Consider the following 16,864-nt stretch of genomic DNA (forward strand, 5'->3'; position numbering starts at 1 on the left):
CGAGACTACTATGTTCCTGTATATTTTAACAAATTGTCTCAAACCGCCTTACGCGCTCGAACAAAATACAAGTTAAAAAAGGCACTCAGGCAATTTGACTAGTCGCCTCAGGGAATCATTAGTTATTTTTTTTTGCTTCTTAATTTTTTTTTCCTCATATACTACTTTAAATGTGAAATGTACATGTCAGTTGAGTAAGTGCTTGTTCCGCTGCCTGCTAGGCACTGCCGCTCAAGCCCTGTGTGGCTTTGGCAGGCCTGTTATGTACGCTGCTTTTTTGTGACTTTGTGAAATAAAGTATTATTATTATTATTATTATTATTATTATTATTATTATTATTATTATTATTATTATTATTATTATTATTATTATTATTATTATTATTATTCATTAGCTATTTCTCTCTTCAAATTGAGGTAAATCCTAGCCCTCACTAACCTATGATCACTGCACTTTACCCTACCTATCACTTCTACATTCTGCACTATGCTGAGATCAGCAGAAAGCATGAAGTCAATTTCATTCCTTGTTTCACCATTAGGGCTTTTCCAGGTCCACTTTCTGTTGCTACGCTTCCTGAAAAAGGTGCTCATTATTCGAAGCTTATTCCTTTCTGCGAATTCTACCAGCATCTCTCCTCTAGCGTTCCTAAAATCGACGCCATAGTTGCCAATTGCTTGTCCACCAGCCTGCTTTTTCCCCACTTTTGCATTGAAGTCACCCATTACTACAGCGTATTGAGTTTGCACTTTTCTCATCGCTAATTCAACATCTTCATAAAACTGATCTACTTCCTCATCATCGTGACTGGATGTTGGAGAGTAGGCTTGTACTACCTTTAACCTACACCTCTTATTAAGTTTGATTACGACTAGAGCTACCCTCTCATTAATGCTGTAGAATTCGTCAATGTTGCCCGGTATGTCCTTATGGACTAGGAATCCTACCCCGTATTGCTTCTTATCTAGGAGACCTCTAAGGACATGTCCGTTATTCAGCAATGTATAAGCCTCACCAGTTCTTCTAATCTCACTAAGGCCAATGATATCCCAAACAATGTCTGATAATTCCTCAAAGATTCCTGCTAAGCTAGCCTCACTCGAGAGGGTTCGGGTGTTAAACGTTGCAAGGATCAGTTTCCATTGCTGGCCTGTCCGGATCCAGAGATTCTTAACTCCCTCTGCTGCGTTACAGGTCTGACCGCCGCCTTGGTCAGGTGCTCCGCAGCTGCTGGGGTCTGAGGGCCATTGGTTAATTGAAGCTATCCTTAGAGAGGGGGTGGCCGAATACTGCACCAGGGAGGCCGATTCCTGATCCGGTGAGGCAGTGTCTTGTTTGAAGGTTTGTGCGCCTTCCTAGGGTGCTATAACGTAAAACTATTCCAAACTTTTCTATTCCAATTCTGTAATCAGCCCTCCGCGATTGGTCAAAAACGTTTTGGACCACCCCCCATTTCACCTGTCTGTCACGCGACGTCACGAAAACCGCGATAGCTCCCCATCTGATATGATGTGTACACACTGATTATGCATGATTTGACAAAAAAAAGAAAAACAGTTATTTCTGATTCGACACCTTTTCGCCATTAGCCCTCGGATATTGGTCAAAAGTTTTCGGGCTGCACCCACTTCACCTGCCTGTCACGCGACGTCAGAAAACCGCAACAACTTACCGCGTCAAAGTGACGTGTACTCATTATAGATGCATTAATATGCCGAACAAAACTGAATTTTTCTCTGAAAAGCCGCAGGTTGCCCCGTTCCGAAAGGAATAAAAGATGGTTGCCGCCGATCGCTCAGGCGCTGGGTACTCGCACCTGCCGGAGAGCATGGATTTATTTGCGAATAATAAAACTTTTTGCGTGGCCGTGTAACGTTTTCGAAGCACTTTCGGTACGTTTACGACCTCGTTCTGCCAACTCTTCTTTGCTGAGGATCCGTTTTAGCGTCATTCTTAAGCTTCCGTTGCATGCCGTCGCGATTTTCGTCTAGACACCGCAAGCCAAGTAAGGGAAAGCGGACCAATCGCAGACGCCGGCACCACCTTCTTCATCCGGTTATGGACTTTCAGTGCAGTGGCACGGCCCTATCGAATCCCTCTCCCCTTGAGCGTGCTCCTCGCCTCTTGTTAGCCAATTAGATAAGACAAGCCGCTCAGTGTAGGCAATGCTATTCGTTTTTCAAGCAAACGAAGCTCACCTCCTATGAACGAGGAGAGCGCTTGATTGGTCTGTTCAGACAACCCTGCGGGTGACCGCCCGGTGCTTGCGTTGGCGGTTACGCACATTTGACGTCAGGAGATTGGAATAAAAACATATTGGAATAGTTTTACGTTATAGGACCCCTAATTTGGTTGTACCTGGATCAGTATAGCCTCACTCGCTTTCGGCATCTTTTGCCGGTGACAGGCGTCACTCCAAGCCTGCAGAAGTTGTGCACTGGAGGAGGGGAATTTCAAGCTCACCCTCATAAAAAGGTAATAGAAAAACAAGGAACAATCGTGATCAAATTGTGCACGAGGCAGTCCCGAAAAATAGCAAGGCCACGTATGCTTTAAGAGGATGGGATAGCCTTAATGTGCTCATCTAAGAATTCAATTTCCTTCCTTAATAGGGATAAAGAAAGTGAGCTAACGCAGTTGTCAACTCTTTTAGCGATGTGGAATGCCTCGAGGACTTCCCTTTCTGTTTTTGTATTTATTTTACCTTTGAAAGGAATTTAGTGTGTTCCAGCTTTTACTGTCACATCTCTTGCAGTGCAAGGGCAGATTACTGTCTGTGCCGTTGCGCATGGATCGCTGATGTTCCTGTGCACGCTCATTGAAACAGCGGCCAGTTTGACCTATGTAGGACAGGCCGCACGACATAGGTATCTCGTAGATAACAATACAGATTCATTTAGTGAACTCGTTCTGATGGTTCTTCTTGCATGTGCTACACACTTCTTTTGCATTAGTCTGTAGTGAGTGCACTTTGTCAAGTTTCCAAGGCGCTGAAAGAAACGACGCGAATTCCACATCTTTCTGCAGCCTTCTTAATGTTATGGGATATACAATGCAAATATGACATGACAAAAGGTGGTTTTTGGTTCAAGAGTTGCTCTTTCCTTTCTAGTGACATTAGTTTTTGAAGCAGTCTCTCGGATGTACTGCAAATTCAGTGATGAGAGTAGCTAGCGGACACCAGACACTCAACCTCAAAAGACGCTCAAAGCTTTTGCTGAATCTATGAACCGACTAGCCCAACAACATCCCTTCCTTAAGGAATGTTGCTTGAGGTAAAAGCATTCACCCACCTTTGGGCTCAAGAAGCCTGGTCTAGGAATAAAATTTATTTCTCTCTCTCTCTTACACCAAATACAGAGCAGAAATTTTCCGCAAAGGCATCAGTATGCAGCGTTCGCATAATAATAATAATAATAATAATAATAATAATAATAATAATAATAATAATAATAAAGACGGCGACGACGATGATGATGATGATGATGAGGAGGAGGAGGAGGAGGACGACGACGACGACGACGACGACGACGACGACGACAAGCGTACGTTGCTTATTTTTTCCCGGTAACCATTTTTTGCCGACTAAACAGTGTTACAAATTTAGTGCTCGGCGCAAGGCGCACCTTCACTTACGTATCAGAACATTCTCGAATGTCTTTGCCGATTCTATGACGACATAATCTTGCCTAATCAGATTTCGAGCGCGAAGAGAATAGTAATGTATATTCCGGAATGTACGCGAACACCCCCATTTACGTTGGTTCGTACGATGAGTCACGTGTAAATAACTGACGCGCGTAACCCATATATCACCTTTCAATGATTGCGCTCCCCGCTATAGTTTTGCTTTGAGTGTCACTTCATTTTTATGAGCATATGCTTATTTCTATTATGTTCTTTTTCTCGTCACAGGCGATTTTTCAAAACTCTGTTATTGTTTAAGAAAGATACGCTGCCTTCTGCTAGAGCTAGCAATTTTCCGAAACTCGGTTCGCTGTCGATATGTCAGTCTATCTCCCAGTGGACCCGAATTGTGAATGAGACTGCTAACGCTTTAAATTATTTGTACGCGTCACGCCTAAATATAAAAGTTAGATCTATTTTCTCTACCCATGAAGTGATTCATCCATCTGAGTAGTTTCCGGTTGAAGCTGTGTCAAAAAACATGCGAAAATGCGGCCAAACCAAAAAGCCGTAGTGCAATTCCAGGTCAAAATGTGCTCCATCGCACGTCCGCTGGAAACAAGGCCTCGAATCTGCTTACTAGAGTGCTGATCATCGTTACCTTCTACAGAGGGAGCACCTGGTGCCACCTGGTACCAATGCCAAGCTGGCATTGCGGAAGCTAGTTGGCAAAAAACAAAACAAAAAACTGAAAGTTAGAAAAGCAGGCATTCAGAGAACAGTACTCCACAGAGACCAAAAAGCGCTCTGTATATGCACTCGGCGCCGCAGCGACGGTTCAAAGCAGGCATCGAGAAAATACTGCACTTGCGTCGCACGCCTTGAACCTGAGTAAGTAAAATTTTCATTTGCTTGTAAGGAGTCCGTAACGACAACTAACTTGCGCTGTGATTTGTTTGTCGCGGATGCCACCTCACGCCACCATAACTCGCTCGCGCAGTTGTTATTACCCCAAACATATGGTTACAACTAGGCGGGAGGCCAACAAAGGGAATTTTTTTGTGCCATCGTAATCTACTCTAGTGTTTAAAGCGTTACTGCCCTGTTTGCGTGTGATACGGTGTGTTGTTATTCCTCAATGATCGGTTTTTATTCCTTTATTTTATTTTATTCAAGTGGGTGGGTTCTAGCTATCCATTTCAGCAGACACCTGCTAGCCTGCTGACCTTTCACTACTGTGTGGTGTTCATGGGCTGTTGGGCTAATGTGCGCGAACAGTAATAATGTCACGCTAATAATAATTATTACTAAACTCTCAGGTCCCCATTGTGCCTGCCATGAGTGCACAACGGTGTGTGGAAACCGGCAAGCCGCATACGGAGATCAGTGAAACGTCGCGCTGCGATGCAGGCAGTTTTCCCGTTAAGAAGACAACGGTAAGCAACGTAATTAAAGCGCCTTCATCAGTGACCTTGATTTCATATTTCTTTGTTTCCTTAATGAGAGACTACCTTGCATTCTCTCGTTAGCGATGGAAGCGCTTTTAGAGGAAGTTGATATCGACTCGAAGATGGGATGCCGTCCCATACTGTTTACAGTTTTAACCATCTCATATTTCCGCGCATGACAACACTTAAATGTCGCACAGTCCGCATTCACAGAAATCACAGGAATGACGTTTTTTTTTTACACAAGCATTCATAAACGCAGCGGCACAAGCAACCGTTTGCTGGTTGAAACGACTAAATAGTTGTTTTTTTTACTTATACTATTCCGAGTCTAATCATTTGAGCTACGTGTCATGCATGGGTGTCTATATTGCTCACGTACGTGGTACGAACGCGTCAGCAACCACAACAGGTGGGATCCCATACTTATGCTGGCTAATGTTATATTTTTCTTACGAGGAACCACGAAGGTATGGTTTGACACGCACGAATCCGGCCTCACGACGTGGGACACATCCAAATAGAAGCTGCGCGATCTTTTCGGAAAGCCTGTTGGACGCTATTTACCAGCCAAGAAAGAACTCGCTTCTCGTATTCAGACGTCCATGGAATCGCACGTGTCGTCGTACAGCAAACATATACTGCGGTAAACATGGCTGCAGCGCGTATTCCGCAACATAAGTTACAAACGTTTTGTAATATTGTCGCGGTACAACGCGGACAGAACACAGGGAGACGTTCTTCGCGAACAGGACAATCTGTTCAAAAACAAACAGAGCAGAGACACGTCTTCTTCGTCATCAACCAATCTCTCTCTGACCCACTATAGGCGGAGTCCGTTAGTGCTCCCATCGTCGTCGTCGTCTGCATAGAATACACGCGTCAATATGATGCAGCACCGCGGCGGTGCGAAGCTCATTAGCGCAGCTTTATTGTATCACCCAGCGCGTAAAATGTGCGCCATAATTTTTCGCGAAGGTGCCGTTAACAAGCTTCGTTCCCGCTTTCCAGAAATTCGAACTTTACAGTGTTACCCGAGGCAAGCTCATTTTTGTATACATCTCATGACGAGAAGACGTGCTGTGAAATACACAGAGGCACGGTTGGCTCCCGCTGTGCGTCTCGTTTACATAGCCGGAGGCGGAGCGCAGGCCGCGAAGCGAAGACCTCTTCGCTTTGGACGATGCGCCACTGAGCCGCCCGTGTTTCCCGTTAGCCGCTCGGATTGCAAACTGAATACTCCCTCCGGCGTAACGCATTACGACGTCGCTAGCTGTTTGCTTACATCACGCGTCTCCGCCTCGCGCTGGACGCACGCCTGTAAAAACGGAACGGATCGAGAACAAACTTTGATGCCAGGTGTCTTGATGCCAGGAGTCGTTAGACTAGATTACCTTGAGAACAAACACCGTGGTGGCAGGCAACGTTGGAGAATGGAGAATGTTGCAAACTTGGAAGTTCGGAGAGGTGCCATATTTGCGCAATTGGCATGAAATTGGACAGTCTACGGCGAAGCAGTGATAGGTATACAAGTGCCAGATGTACTTTGATCCACGGGATAGCAGAGAACCGCATACGACATAGCGACTCATCGAAATTGCTCGGAGAGTTTGCGGCCAGACCAGACAGTAAGAGACTCCCAGTGTAGAGAGCTTCATTTACCAAACGAGTGTTGCCGACATGCTAACATGTTTATGCCATGCAAGAGCAGACACGATATTAAAATCCTGGCTAAATAAAGAACTTTGCAAACGGTAGAACGCGAAATTGCGACAACCGGAGTTAGTCGCGCTCTCCTGGCTCGTCAACAGCGTTTGACTGATTTGCCCATGACAGGTGAAGGCGATGATAAAGGATGGTGTCATCCACTCACCCTATCCGGACGTCCACGTTCCATCGAGCTCACTGTTCGCCCTCCTTGCCGAGCGAATGCTGAAAAGCGGAGACAAGGCAGCGATTGTAAGTTTGCCCAGACGACCACCTCATCTTCTGTCTCAGACAAGCTGCTAATTCCATGCTTGATGCCGTCCTTTTACTCCCGCAAACATACGCAAGGTGTGGTGCCCGGAGCATCAACTTGTATGTGATCGTGTCCACAGTTACCAAATTTTCTCTTCTTCCCTGCCTCATTTTCTCCCCCGCCTCCTACCCTCAAAGGCAACATTCTATATTCAGGCACGAGCCTCTAGAGAGACGGCGGTTACTCAAGCCGCCGCAAGCTTTCCTTTTCCACGACTCATTAGCCTACCAGTCAGTCACTGAAACAATCAACCAGCGTATCGGGAGTGTTACATACGATGTACATTGTTGTTGTTGTTGTTGTTGTTTAGGAAAAAGATGTTCCGATTTGGAGCTCCGCCCGTGTGTGCGGAGCAGCAGGGCGAGGTGGAATTGATGGTGCGGCAGCTTGTTGCGACCTGGTTCAAATCTGTCCTCGCCATTAGTCTTCTCTGCAGAGGCTGTGACGGGTTTTAGACTCCACCGCTCTTGACACGTGGAGCTCAAGTGGAGCAGTTACCGGCAGCGTTGGCAGGGTATGGCCCACCTGCAGCTAGCAATACTTCACCTCCTCATCCTAATCAGGAAGCGCGAAAGACCTTAATAGCTTTTTTGTGAAACTGTCACTATGGTCCCACAATCATCTATTTCGTGAACTATTTGTCGTTTATTTGGCTCGTATAGCACGCAAAGGTCAAACGTCACAAATAGAACACATTTCGTCTGATGTTCCGCTTGCCCATATTGCTCGCAGGTGTCTCTTACACAAAGAAAAGCAGAGTTCAGAGTGTCGCCAGTAACGTATAGCGATCGTCCCCATGCTTTGCACTAAACACCTGCGATGAGAAATGATGTACGCGCTGCAGGCTCTGCAGTTTTTTTTAGAGCAATATAAACGATGTCTGGTGCCGTGAGTGCAAAACAAGATGGCAATATCATCATCATCATCATCATCATCATCAGCCTGATTACGCCCACTGCAGGGCAAAGGCCTCTCCCATACTTCTCCAACTACCCCGGTCATGTACTAATTGTGGCCATGTTGACCCTCCAAACTTCCTAATCTCATCTGCCCACCTAACTTTCTGTCGCCCCCTGCTACGCTTCCCTTCCCTCGGAATCCAGTCCGTAACCCTTAATGACCATCGGTTATCTTCCCTCCTCATTACATGTCCTGCCCATGCCCATTTCTTTTTCTTGATTTCAACTAAGATGTCATTAACGCGCGTTTGTTCCCTCACCCAATCTGCTCTTTTCTTATCCCTTAACGTTACACCTATCATTTTTCTTTCCATAGCTCGTTGCGTCGTCCTCAATTTAAGTAGAACCCTTTTCGTAAGCCTCCAGGTTTCTGCCCCGTACGTGAGTACTGGTAACACACAGCTGTTATACACTTTTCTCTTGAGGGATAATGGCAACCTGCTGTTCATGATCTCAGAATGCCTGCCAAACGCACCCCAGCCCATTCTTATTCTTCTGATTATTTCACTCTCATGATCTGGATCAGCAGTCACTACCTGTCCTAAGTAGATGTATTCTCTTACCACTTCCAGTGCCTCGCTACCTATCGTAAACTGCTGTTCCCTTCCGAGACTGTTAAACATTACTTTAGTTTTCTGCAGATTCATTTTTAGTCCCACCCTTCTGCTCTGCCTCTCCAGATCAGTGAGCATGCATTGCAGTTGGTCCCCTGAGTTACTAAGCAAGGCAATATCATCAGCGAAGCGCAAGTTACTAAGGTATTCTCCATTTACTCTTATCCCCAATTCTTTCCAATCCAGGTCTCTGAATACCTCCTGTAAACACGCTGTGAATAGCATTGGAGAGATCGTATCTCCCTGCCTGACGCCTTTCTTTATTGGGATTTTGTTGCTTTCTTTATGGAGGAGTACAGTGGCTGTGGAGCCGCTATAGATATCTTTCAGTATTTTTACATACGGCTCGTCTACACCCTGATTCCGCAATGCCTCCATGACTGCTGAGGTTTCGACTGAATCAAACGCTTTCTCGTAATCAATGAAAGCTATATATAATGGTTGGTTATATTCCGCACATTTCTCTATCACCTGATTGATAGTGTGAATATGATCTATTGTTGAGTAGCTGGCAATATCGAGGCTCTTGAAAGAGGAAACGGGGGTAGCGAATTCACCTGCGATAAAAATCTGAATATACACCGGATGGAGGGTGCGGTCCACGCGTGTGCGCTCGGTGTGCTTTCCTTTTTTTTTTATATCCTGATAAATTTGTTATCACTTACGCAAACACACTTTAACATGGTAACATGTATCGTGTTGTTCAGCCAATGAAAATAATTATTCCTGCCTGCCGTTATTCTTGTGGTGCGGTGTAATGCACGCCTGACTTGTGACTGAAATGTATTAAAACGTCTCATAGCTTGCAGAGTATCATGTAGAGCACGTGCAGTCAATGCCAAAGGTTTAAGGCAGTGGGACCAACAAAACTAAAATTGGTTGATCCGTCTTTCAAAGGAATCGGTCATAACACGAAAGTGAAATATGTATTCTAAGAAGCAGCGGCAACTTCATTGCACATTCACAAGTACAAGTCCGAAAATTGTGCTCAGTTTTTTTTTATTAATTACAGTTTCGCTCGAAGGACCAAAAGATGACAGCGATAACAAGCACGCGAGACTAGTGCTGCTTCGCAGCGTGAACAGCACCCTGAAGCCTACAAGGCGTCATAGGTATATCTAACGTCCTTCCATACAACTAAAAGCGTAAACTCATGAAGGTGCTTTAGGTATATCCGACGCGACGGTGAGTGCGTACGAGGCGACATTGCGTCGTTAGAGATACGGAGGCATCGCGCATCCGCTCCCATAGGCATGTTAAAAGGGGAGCAGACTCGCGTTCGGCCAGTTCGCTTATTTATGGGTGAAGGTGAGCATGCGGTGAAAAGCAAGCTACCTCAGCAGGCCGGGGGCCCCGTTTCCCTCCACCCTCCCCTTTCCAACCGCTCCTCCTCCCCCTCATCAGGCGACCACTCCATCCCCCATCCCTGTTGTCCCAAAGTTTTGTGACCGTTCCTATTTCAGCTCCAACCGCCTCAGGATGGATGGATGGATGGATGGATGGATGGATGGATGCTTCGAGTGTCCCCGTTGAAACGGGACAGTGGATTGCGCCACCAAGCTCTTGTCATTATATTGCCTACTAAATGTCCTACCTATGTTAAACACCTATGTTCAAAAAAGAAAACAAAAGAAAACGAAACTAAACACGAAGAATTCCCATCACCAAACTTTCTGAACCCCTATTTGGAACTTTGACTTTGTACGCCTCCGTTATTTGTTGTTTGCTGACTCTTCTCCCGCCCCTTTTCCAATCGCCTCTTACTAATTTGTATTGCGGACATGTTTACTTTCCCCCTGCTCTCACTGTACCCATGGGATTCAAGGAGGCCAGAGGTGCCTAAGTCGACCACTGGGCAAACGTCTTCACATTCTAACAAGACATCCGTCGTTTCCCTAGCTTTACCGCAGCAAGCACGTGCTTCTTCTTCCTTGTATCTCGCTTTATAAGTGCATGTTCTCAGGCAACCTGATTTCGCTTCGAAAAGTAATGACCTTCCATTTGAGTTACCATAAATTTTTTTCTTTCCTGATTTCGCTTGTTTTTTTTTTTTTCCTCTTAAGTAGTTACTCATAGCAGGTTTCGTTTCCATTGCCACCATCCATGAGATTATCTCATGGTTGGTGGCATGGGTGGGTGCCGGCAGCAAAACGGCAAAGCAGCGCCATCTCGCGAGATTACCAAGAAATTTCCGTGATGATGATTGCGTGACGTACGTGCGTGGGACAGATTTTCGCTGCAGCTCGTCAGATAACACTCTTGTGTCAAAAGCTTAATATTTCCGCAGTCTGGGCACGAAGCCTCGCATTAAATTTCCAGCCTGTATAATGCGCAAATACAGTGATGCCTTGCTCTGCGAGCATTTCAGAGAGCGAACTTGGGCTTGCTCATGATGTCTAGCTCGTAGAGCGAAGCCATTTTCTCGGAATGAAACAGGCGCATCAGTAGGTAATTGCATCTGCGTGTTTCATGAGCTTCCATGTTCCCAGACAGTCACTTTCCCTAGCTTCGCTTTCGTCTCGCCTTGCTCTCTGAGTATTTCCCTGGTCCCTATTTTCTAGACTGACTCAGACTGAACTACGAAGTGTTTCTAAACCTGCAGCCTTGATTGTAAACCTTAGTGTAAATAGTACCCCTTGCTCCAAAACCTCTCTCTGGATATCAAACATCGCCCTTTCTCGGTGATGACAATTTCCGACACTGACGATTTTTTCTAACGTGGGATTTTTTTCTTCTGTGCGTTTGCGCATGATTAAACAAGGTTCGAAAGCGAAATAGTAGATTTCCCATAATAAATTATTAAAAGATAGGTCGCTGAACAAACGCCTCGCCGAACAAGTTAACGATAGAATTTTGTTCAGCGATTCACCGCTGTATAGTGTGGTACGGTTTTACTGGTTACAGTTGCAAACTTCTAGGATATTCAAGGTTTTTCTGAGATTTCTTGGTCCGTAAACTTTTTACGCAAACTGCACATGCTGCAATGTGCATTGTACTTCCTTAAACTGTGTGTGAACAGTATGTGAAGAAAGACATTCCATTTGGCATAAAAATACTGCAGGTGAACTTCGTGTATTCCCGTAGACATTCAGCGTCCGTGCCTGTGAACGTTCTAACCCGCCGTGGTCGCTTAGTGGCTATGGTGTTGCGCTGCTAAGCACGAGATCGCAGGATCAGATCGCGGCCACAGCGGTCGTATTTCGATAATGGGTGAAATGTAAAAACGCCCGTGTACTTAGGTTTAGCTGCACGTTAAAGAACTCCAGGTAGTCAAAGTTAACTCGGAGTCCCTCACTACGGCGTACCTCATCTTCAGATGGTGGTTTTGGCACATAACACCCCATAATTTATTTTAATTTGTCAACCTTCTATACAGTCCCTGCCTATGTTCGCTTCGCACTATTTCTTCCACTGTTTTGATGTGCGCATCAACCTAACTAGACCAACCGAGCCGCCGTTTTATTTCTGCCATTTTATTTCACTCTTCAGCTGTACCGTGAAAAGCCGATATCCCACGTCGAGTTGCTGCAGCGCTTTCGATCGTGCGCGGCTGGCATGCAAGTTCTGGGTCTCGGCAGGGGAGACCGCGTCTACGCGCGCTTCTGCAGTTCCAGCGTCGATGGCCTGGTCGTTTTGTGCGCCGCAATCTTCACTGGAGCCACGGTCATCCTCGCCGGAGACTTCACGCAAGGTATGCTGTGCGCGCTGTGGGCCGGCTGCAATATGGCCCCCGATTATGCGTATCGAGTACCAGAACTGAGCACATCAAACGTATGTCTAGAGGAAGGTTGGTCCAGGGCCTACATTCCTCTTTTGTCGATCGCTGTCCACTTCGAGATGTGAAATGAAATGAAAGTTTGTTTCCACCTTGTAAGGTACAGATGGGGGGTGGCGGAAAGAAAAAGCTGTCCATTGGACAGCTTGACAAGTCCACCATCCCTCAGTTGGGCAGCGGCAGCATCGCATTCTTTCATACATTCAGAATATACACATGTATACCGTGCATACATAATATTGCACATCATATATATTACTCAAACGTCACGAAGAGCGTTAATGGAAAAATACACATAGAAATGGCCACACAAGGAAAAGGAAGGAAGGAAAAAGTGGAGAAGGAAAGGTAGGGAGGTTAACCAGCTTAGATTAACCGGTTTGCTACCCTACACATGGGAGAGGGATGGGGGAGATAAAGATGGGGAAGGGGGAGAGGGAGAGGGAGAGAGAGCACATAGCACAGCGCACACACATCGTCCGTTGGAGTCCATCAATCTGGCATGGTGCATGGCATGGCATGCATCAGCCAGAGTTCATTTAGAGACGAAGAGAAAAGATTGAAACGAACCGAATTGTAATAATTTAGGAGTGTGGGTAATGTATACCTCAGGCACTATTTCCCATCGTTTGACCGTGGTGTCGGTACTGTCCAGTCTTCGAAGTGTCTTGTGATATAATTTGGTGCTCTAGTTTGCAATCGGGCGAGTTTATGCAGATTGAAAATATTCTTATAGACTTCCGCCTTATAGACGTGACTTAATCGATATTTGTACAGACTATACGCTGGAATTACACTGGTGTTCATGAATATGGTTATTGTCGATGCAGTGTAGGGAGTATTATATGTATGTCGGAGATATTTTTTTCTGTAGTAAGTAAATATGCTCTAGATTGTTGGATGTCGTGTTTCCCCACAGACAATAGTTCAAGTGTGAAGAAAAAAGGGAATTATATAACAAGAGTTTGATGCGTGTAGAAAGAATATACCTTAAACGGCCTATTACACCTGTTATATGGCCCAATTTGATTACAACATTTTTGACATGGTTATCCCAAGGCAGGTTCGCGGAAAAGATGACACCCAAACATTTGAAATTCTAGACTATTCAATACTTCGCGAGTTTGCTTTAATATCTTTATGCGGAGGTATATGTTTGTTTTTCGGCCTTAATATAACTGCTTTCGTTTTGCTCTCATTTACCTTCACTAAATTAAGTTTCGACCATTCCTCTAAAGATTTCATTGTACTGTTATATTGTTTAATAAAAGAATGAATATCATTACCGGCGAAAAAATATTGGTGTCATCTGCATAGATATTAAATCTTGCCTGAGGGTTAATGTTGACGATATCATTAATATAAATATTAAAAAGTATAGGGCCTAAAATACTTCCCTGGGGCACTCCGCAATGGACAGTCCTGGCTTTCGAAGTAAAAGTATTTATTTTAACAAATTGTGCTCTGTTGGAAAGGTAGGATTTTATAAGACTTTTCTCGTATCCCATAATATTGTAATTTCCCCAACAAAATATTATGCTCAACTAAATCAAATGCTTTAGAAAAGTCTACGAAAATACCAACAACTATTGCTTTGTTCTCAAACTCTCTTAGTATATATCCTTTCTGTTCTAGTAATGCTAACTCGACTGATTTGTTCTTACGGAAGCCGTATTGATGTGGTGTTAACAAGTTACGTTTTTCAATAAAGTTTGTCATCCTTGAACACAAAATTTTTTCAAACACTTTTGAAAACACTGGTAGAATGGATACCGGCCTGTTATTTCCCAGATCATTGCGATCCCCTTCTTTATAAATAACAGTAGCCGGAAAAATTGCTGATTGCAAGCACGTGTTAAAAATATGAGCGAGTACTGGGGCAATAATGTCAACCACTTGTTTAATAGGGCCAACTTGAATACCGTCAATGTCACAACTGGTGCTGTTGTTCGAGGCTTTTATAACAGATGCAACTTCATTCAGTGTTACAGGATGAAGGTACATTGTGCTGTCATTATGAGCGCATACGTAGTTACTAGCCTGAGAGGATGGAGACCGAGTCTTACCGATACTTGTGAAAAAATCATTAAATGCGTCAGCGAGTTTAACACCGCATAAGTCTTTGCCATTAATATGTAATTTCGTTAAAGGCCTATGTGAGTGACTTCGATTTAAGAGAGTGTTCAACCTCGACCATAGCAAACTATGTTGACGACACTCAATGTTCAGCAAAGATTAATAGCATACTGTGCGTGCATGTCACAGGTTTTTTGTTAGCTTATTGCGATACTTTTTCAATGCGACAAGGTCATCGGTTGATCGTGTCTGATTTCATCGCGCTTTTCAACAGTTGACATCAAGCGTTTTCCTTTGACCTAACAGCAATCCGACCTAAATAGTATTATTTAAGATTCCCGAGTGCGTTACTTTGCGGTTGAAAAATTATGCCAGTTTATGCAGTGAGCCCCAAACGAACTTTTGTTGTTTGTTTAAATCACTTCCTCAGCGCAGTTTCGCTTCAGGAACGGTACGTCTGTTAGTTTCGTTCCGCTCATTACGTCCCTTAAAGGACGACGAAAGTGTCGCAAAATAACATTGTTTATGCAAGGAAATTAACTGTCACCCAGTGAGGTATGATGTTCGAGAATACCGAGATTATTTTTCTAGCATTTCCCTGTCACTCGTCTTGCGTCTATAGACAAAGCAAGTATCCATATCAGAACCGAGTGAAACTGTATCGTGCCCGAATGCATGTGGTTGGACGAATATTGTTTTGTAATACAGTGTTACGGAACATTATCATGGCTACAAGGTTACCATACGTTCAACAGTGTCAATAGAAATGCCTTGTGATCGGTTTGTGTGAATACGTGAGAACTGATGGCAAAAAAGGAAAGAAAATACAAGGAGCGCTAGACATACACGTGCCGCTGAATATCAAAGTGTGCAGAAATCTGCACCACTGACACACTGCAGGAAGCCGGCAAGATGTCAAAGAATAATGTCGATATATTCATTGAAAGCGGCGACCTCGGAAGCGGCCGCGTAGTTCCGTAATTTTAACCACGCTGGATGTTTAACATTAATCACGTACCAAATGAGAAAGGTTTGTTGTCTTCAGCTGGCGAACAAACTGAAAAGCCCTCGCAAGCTTCCTCCTCGACAAACCGTAAATTCCGGTTCTTTTTATATATATGTCATGCCACCGCGATGTTTGATTGAAAAGGAGCAAAATACCTCAAAAATGCGGTAGCTGAATTGAATGGCAACAACAACAACGTTCTTAAGAACAGGATACAGGAGTAGTTTAACATGGCAGCACATGAAAGCGCAATCCGAGGCAAACACAGGGCCGTCAGCTATAAACACGTCATTAGTAATAAAACACCCATATGAGCTTCAGTTTGAAATGAAGGCTTGCGGAGCAACCTCACGTTAACAAATGTCTCATCAAAGCGCTATATCAGTGAATTTTTACCCATAAGAAAGAGAGAGAGAGAGAAAAAGAAAGAGACAGAAAAGATTTGATGATAAGAGAGGCACAGAGGTCGGTCAGAAGGCCGTTGCTCTAGCCAGCTAATCTGCGCTTTTTATCCAACAAGCAAACGAAATATAGCTGTTATAAGAATGAATGCTAATTACATGCCACCCCTAAGGCTGGACAACCCTTTATACGACAAATCAGCTTTCGGTTAATTTACGCGATGCCAATAGTAATAGCCACAAAACAGCTATGCTCCTCAAAAACTCTGTTTCTCAAAAAAAGAAGAAAAAGAAAAGAAAGTATTTCTCTTAAGTAGAAGAACCGAGAACATAGCCTTGTATAGGCCGGCAATGCATAAATTCATGTAGTGCAAGAGCGCTGCTGTGCGTGCTTTTACGATGGGGTGCTGAAAAGCTCCTGGTTTTGCCACCTTGCATTTAAAATTCAGACGTAAACATGGTGCCATATAAAAGCTTGATACCTTGTTAAGCAATGGTGAAAGTTAGAGCTGTGTCTAATTTTCATAGCTATTTTAATTTCAGACAGAACCTGAGATGGCAGGGTACAACGAAGTTTCACGCCTGCGGAGTTACGGGGCGTCACGAAACAATTTTTTTGTCTCCAGGGAAAGTCTGCAAAGGACATTAACACTGAGATGTCACAAACATTAGGGGATGAGTGCCCTTCCTAGAGCACAGTAAAAACCTGGGTTTCTCATATCAAGACAGGGAATTTTACCTTTGAAGATGAACCCCGCAGAGGGTGCCTCACAACCTCAACAGATCCGGCAACAAGTGATGCTGTCCACAAGCTGATTCTTGAGGACAGGCGAATATCCGCCAGAAAGATAGAACAGTCACTGGGCATCTCCTGGGAGCGCGTTGGTTTCATTACTACCAATATCCTACACATATGCAAGCTTTCAGCGAAGTGGGT

The 16,864-nt window shown here is 44.4% G+C and overlaps 1 protein-coding gene across 3 annotated transcripts in view; it reads left to right on the forward strand.

Annotated features, from left to right (window-relative positions):
- Positions 1 to 1,203: 1,203 nt before the first annotated feature.
- The window catches only part of LOC126541926 (luciferin 4-monooxygenase-like), a 39,422-nt gene continuing 23,761 nt past the window's right edge, over positions 1,204 to 16,864 (forward strand). Inside the window, exons 1-5 of one of the 3 annotated variants that reach the window (XM_055077017.1) lie at positions 1,204 to 1,342; positions 2,409 to 2,476; positions 4,948 to 5,064; positions 6,913 to 7,035; positions 12,159 to 12,360. In XM_055077017.1, coding sequence (XP_054932992.1) covers positions 4,966 to 5,064; positions 6,913 to 7,035; positions 12,159 to 12,360 — 424 coding nt within the window. In that variant the 5' untranslated portion in view covers positions 1,204 to 1,342; positions 2,409 to 2,476; positions 4,948 to 4,965. Of the gene's footprint in view, positions 1,343 to 2,408; positions 2,477 to 3,759; positions 4,520 to 4,547; positions 5,065 to 6,912; positions 7,036 to 12,158; positions 12,361 to 16,864 lie in introns of those variants that run through there. The other 2 variants (XM_055077018.2, XM_050188898.2) reach the window with 2 other exon arrangements.

Source organism: Dermacentor andersoni, chromosome 2 (assembly GCF_023375885.2).
Source record: "Dermacentor andersoni chromosome 2, qqDerAnde1_hic_scaffold, whole genome shotgun sequence".
NCBI lineage: Eukaryota > Metazoa > Arthropoda > Arachnida > Ixodida > Ixodidae > Dermacentor > Dermacentor andersoni.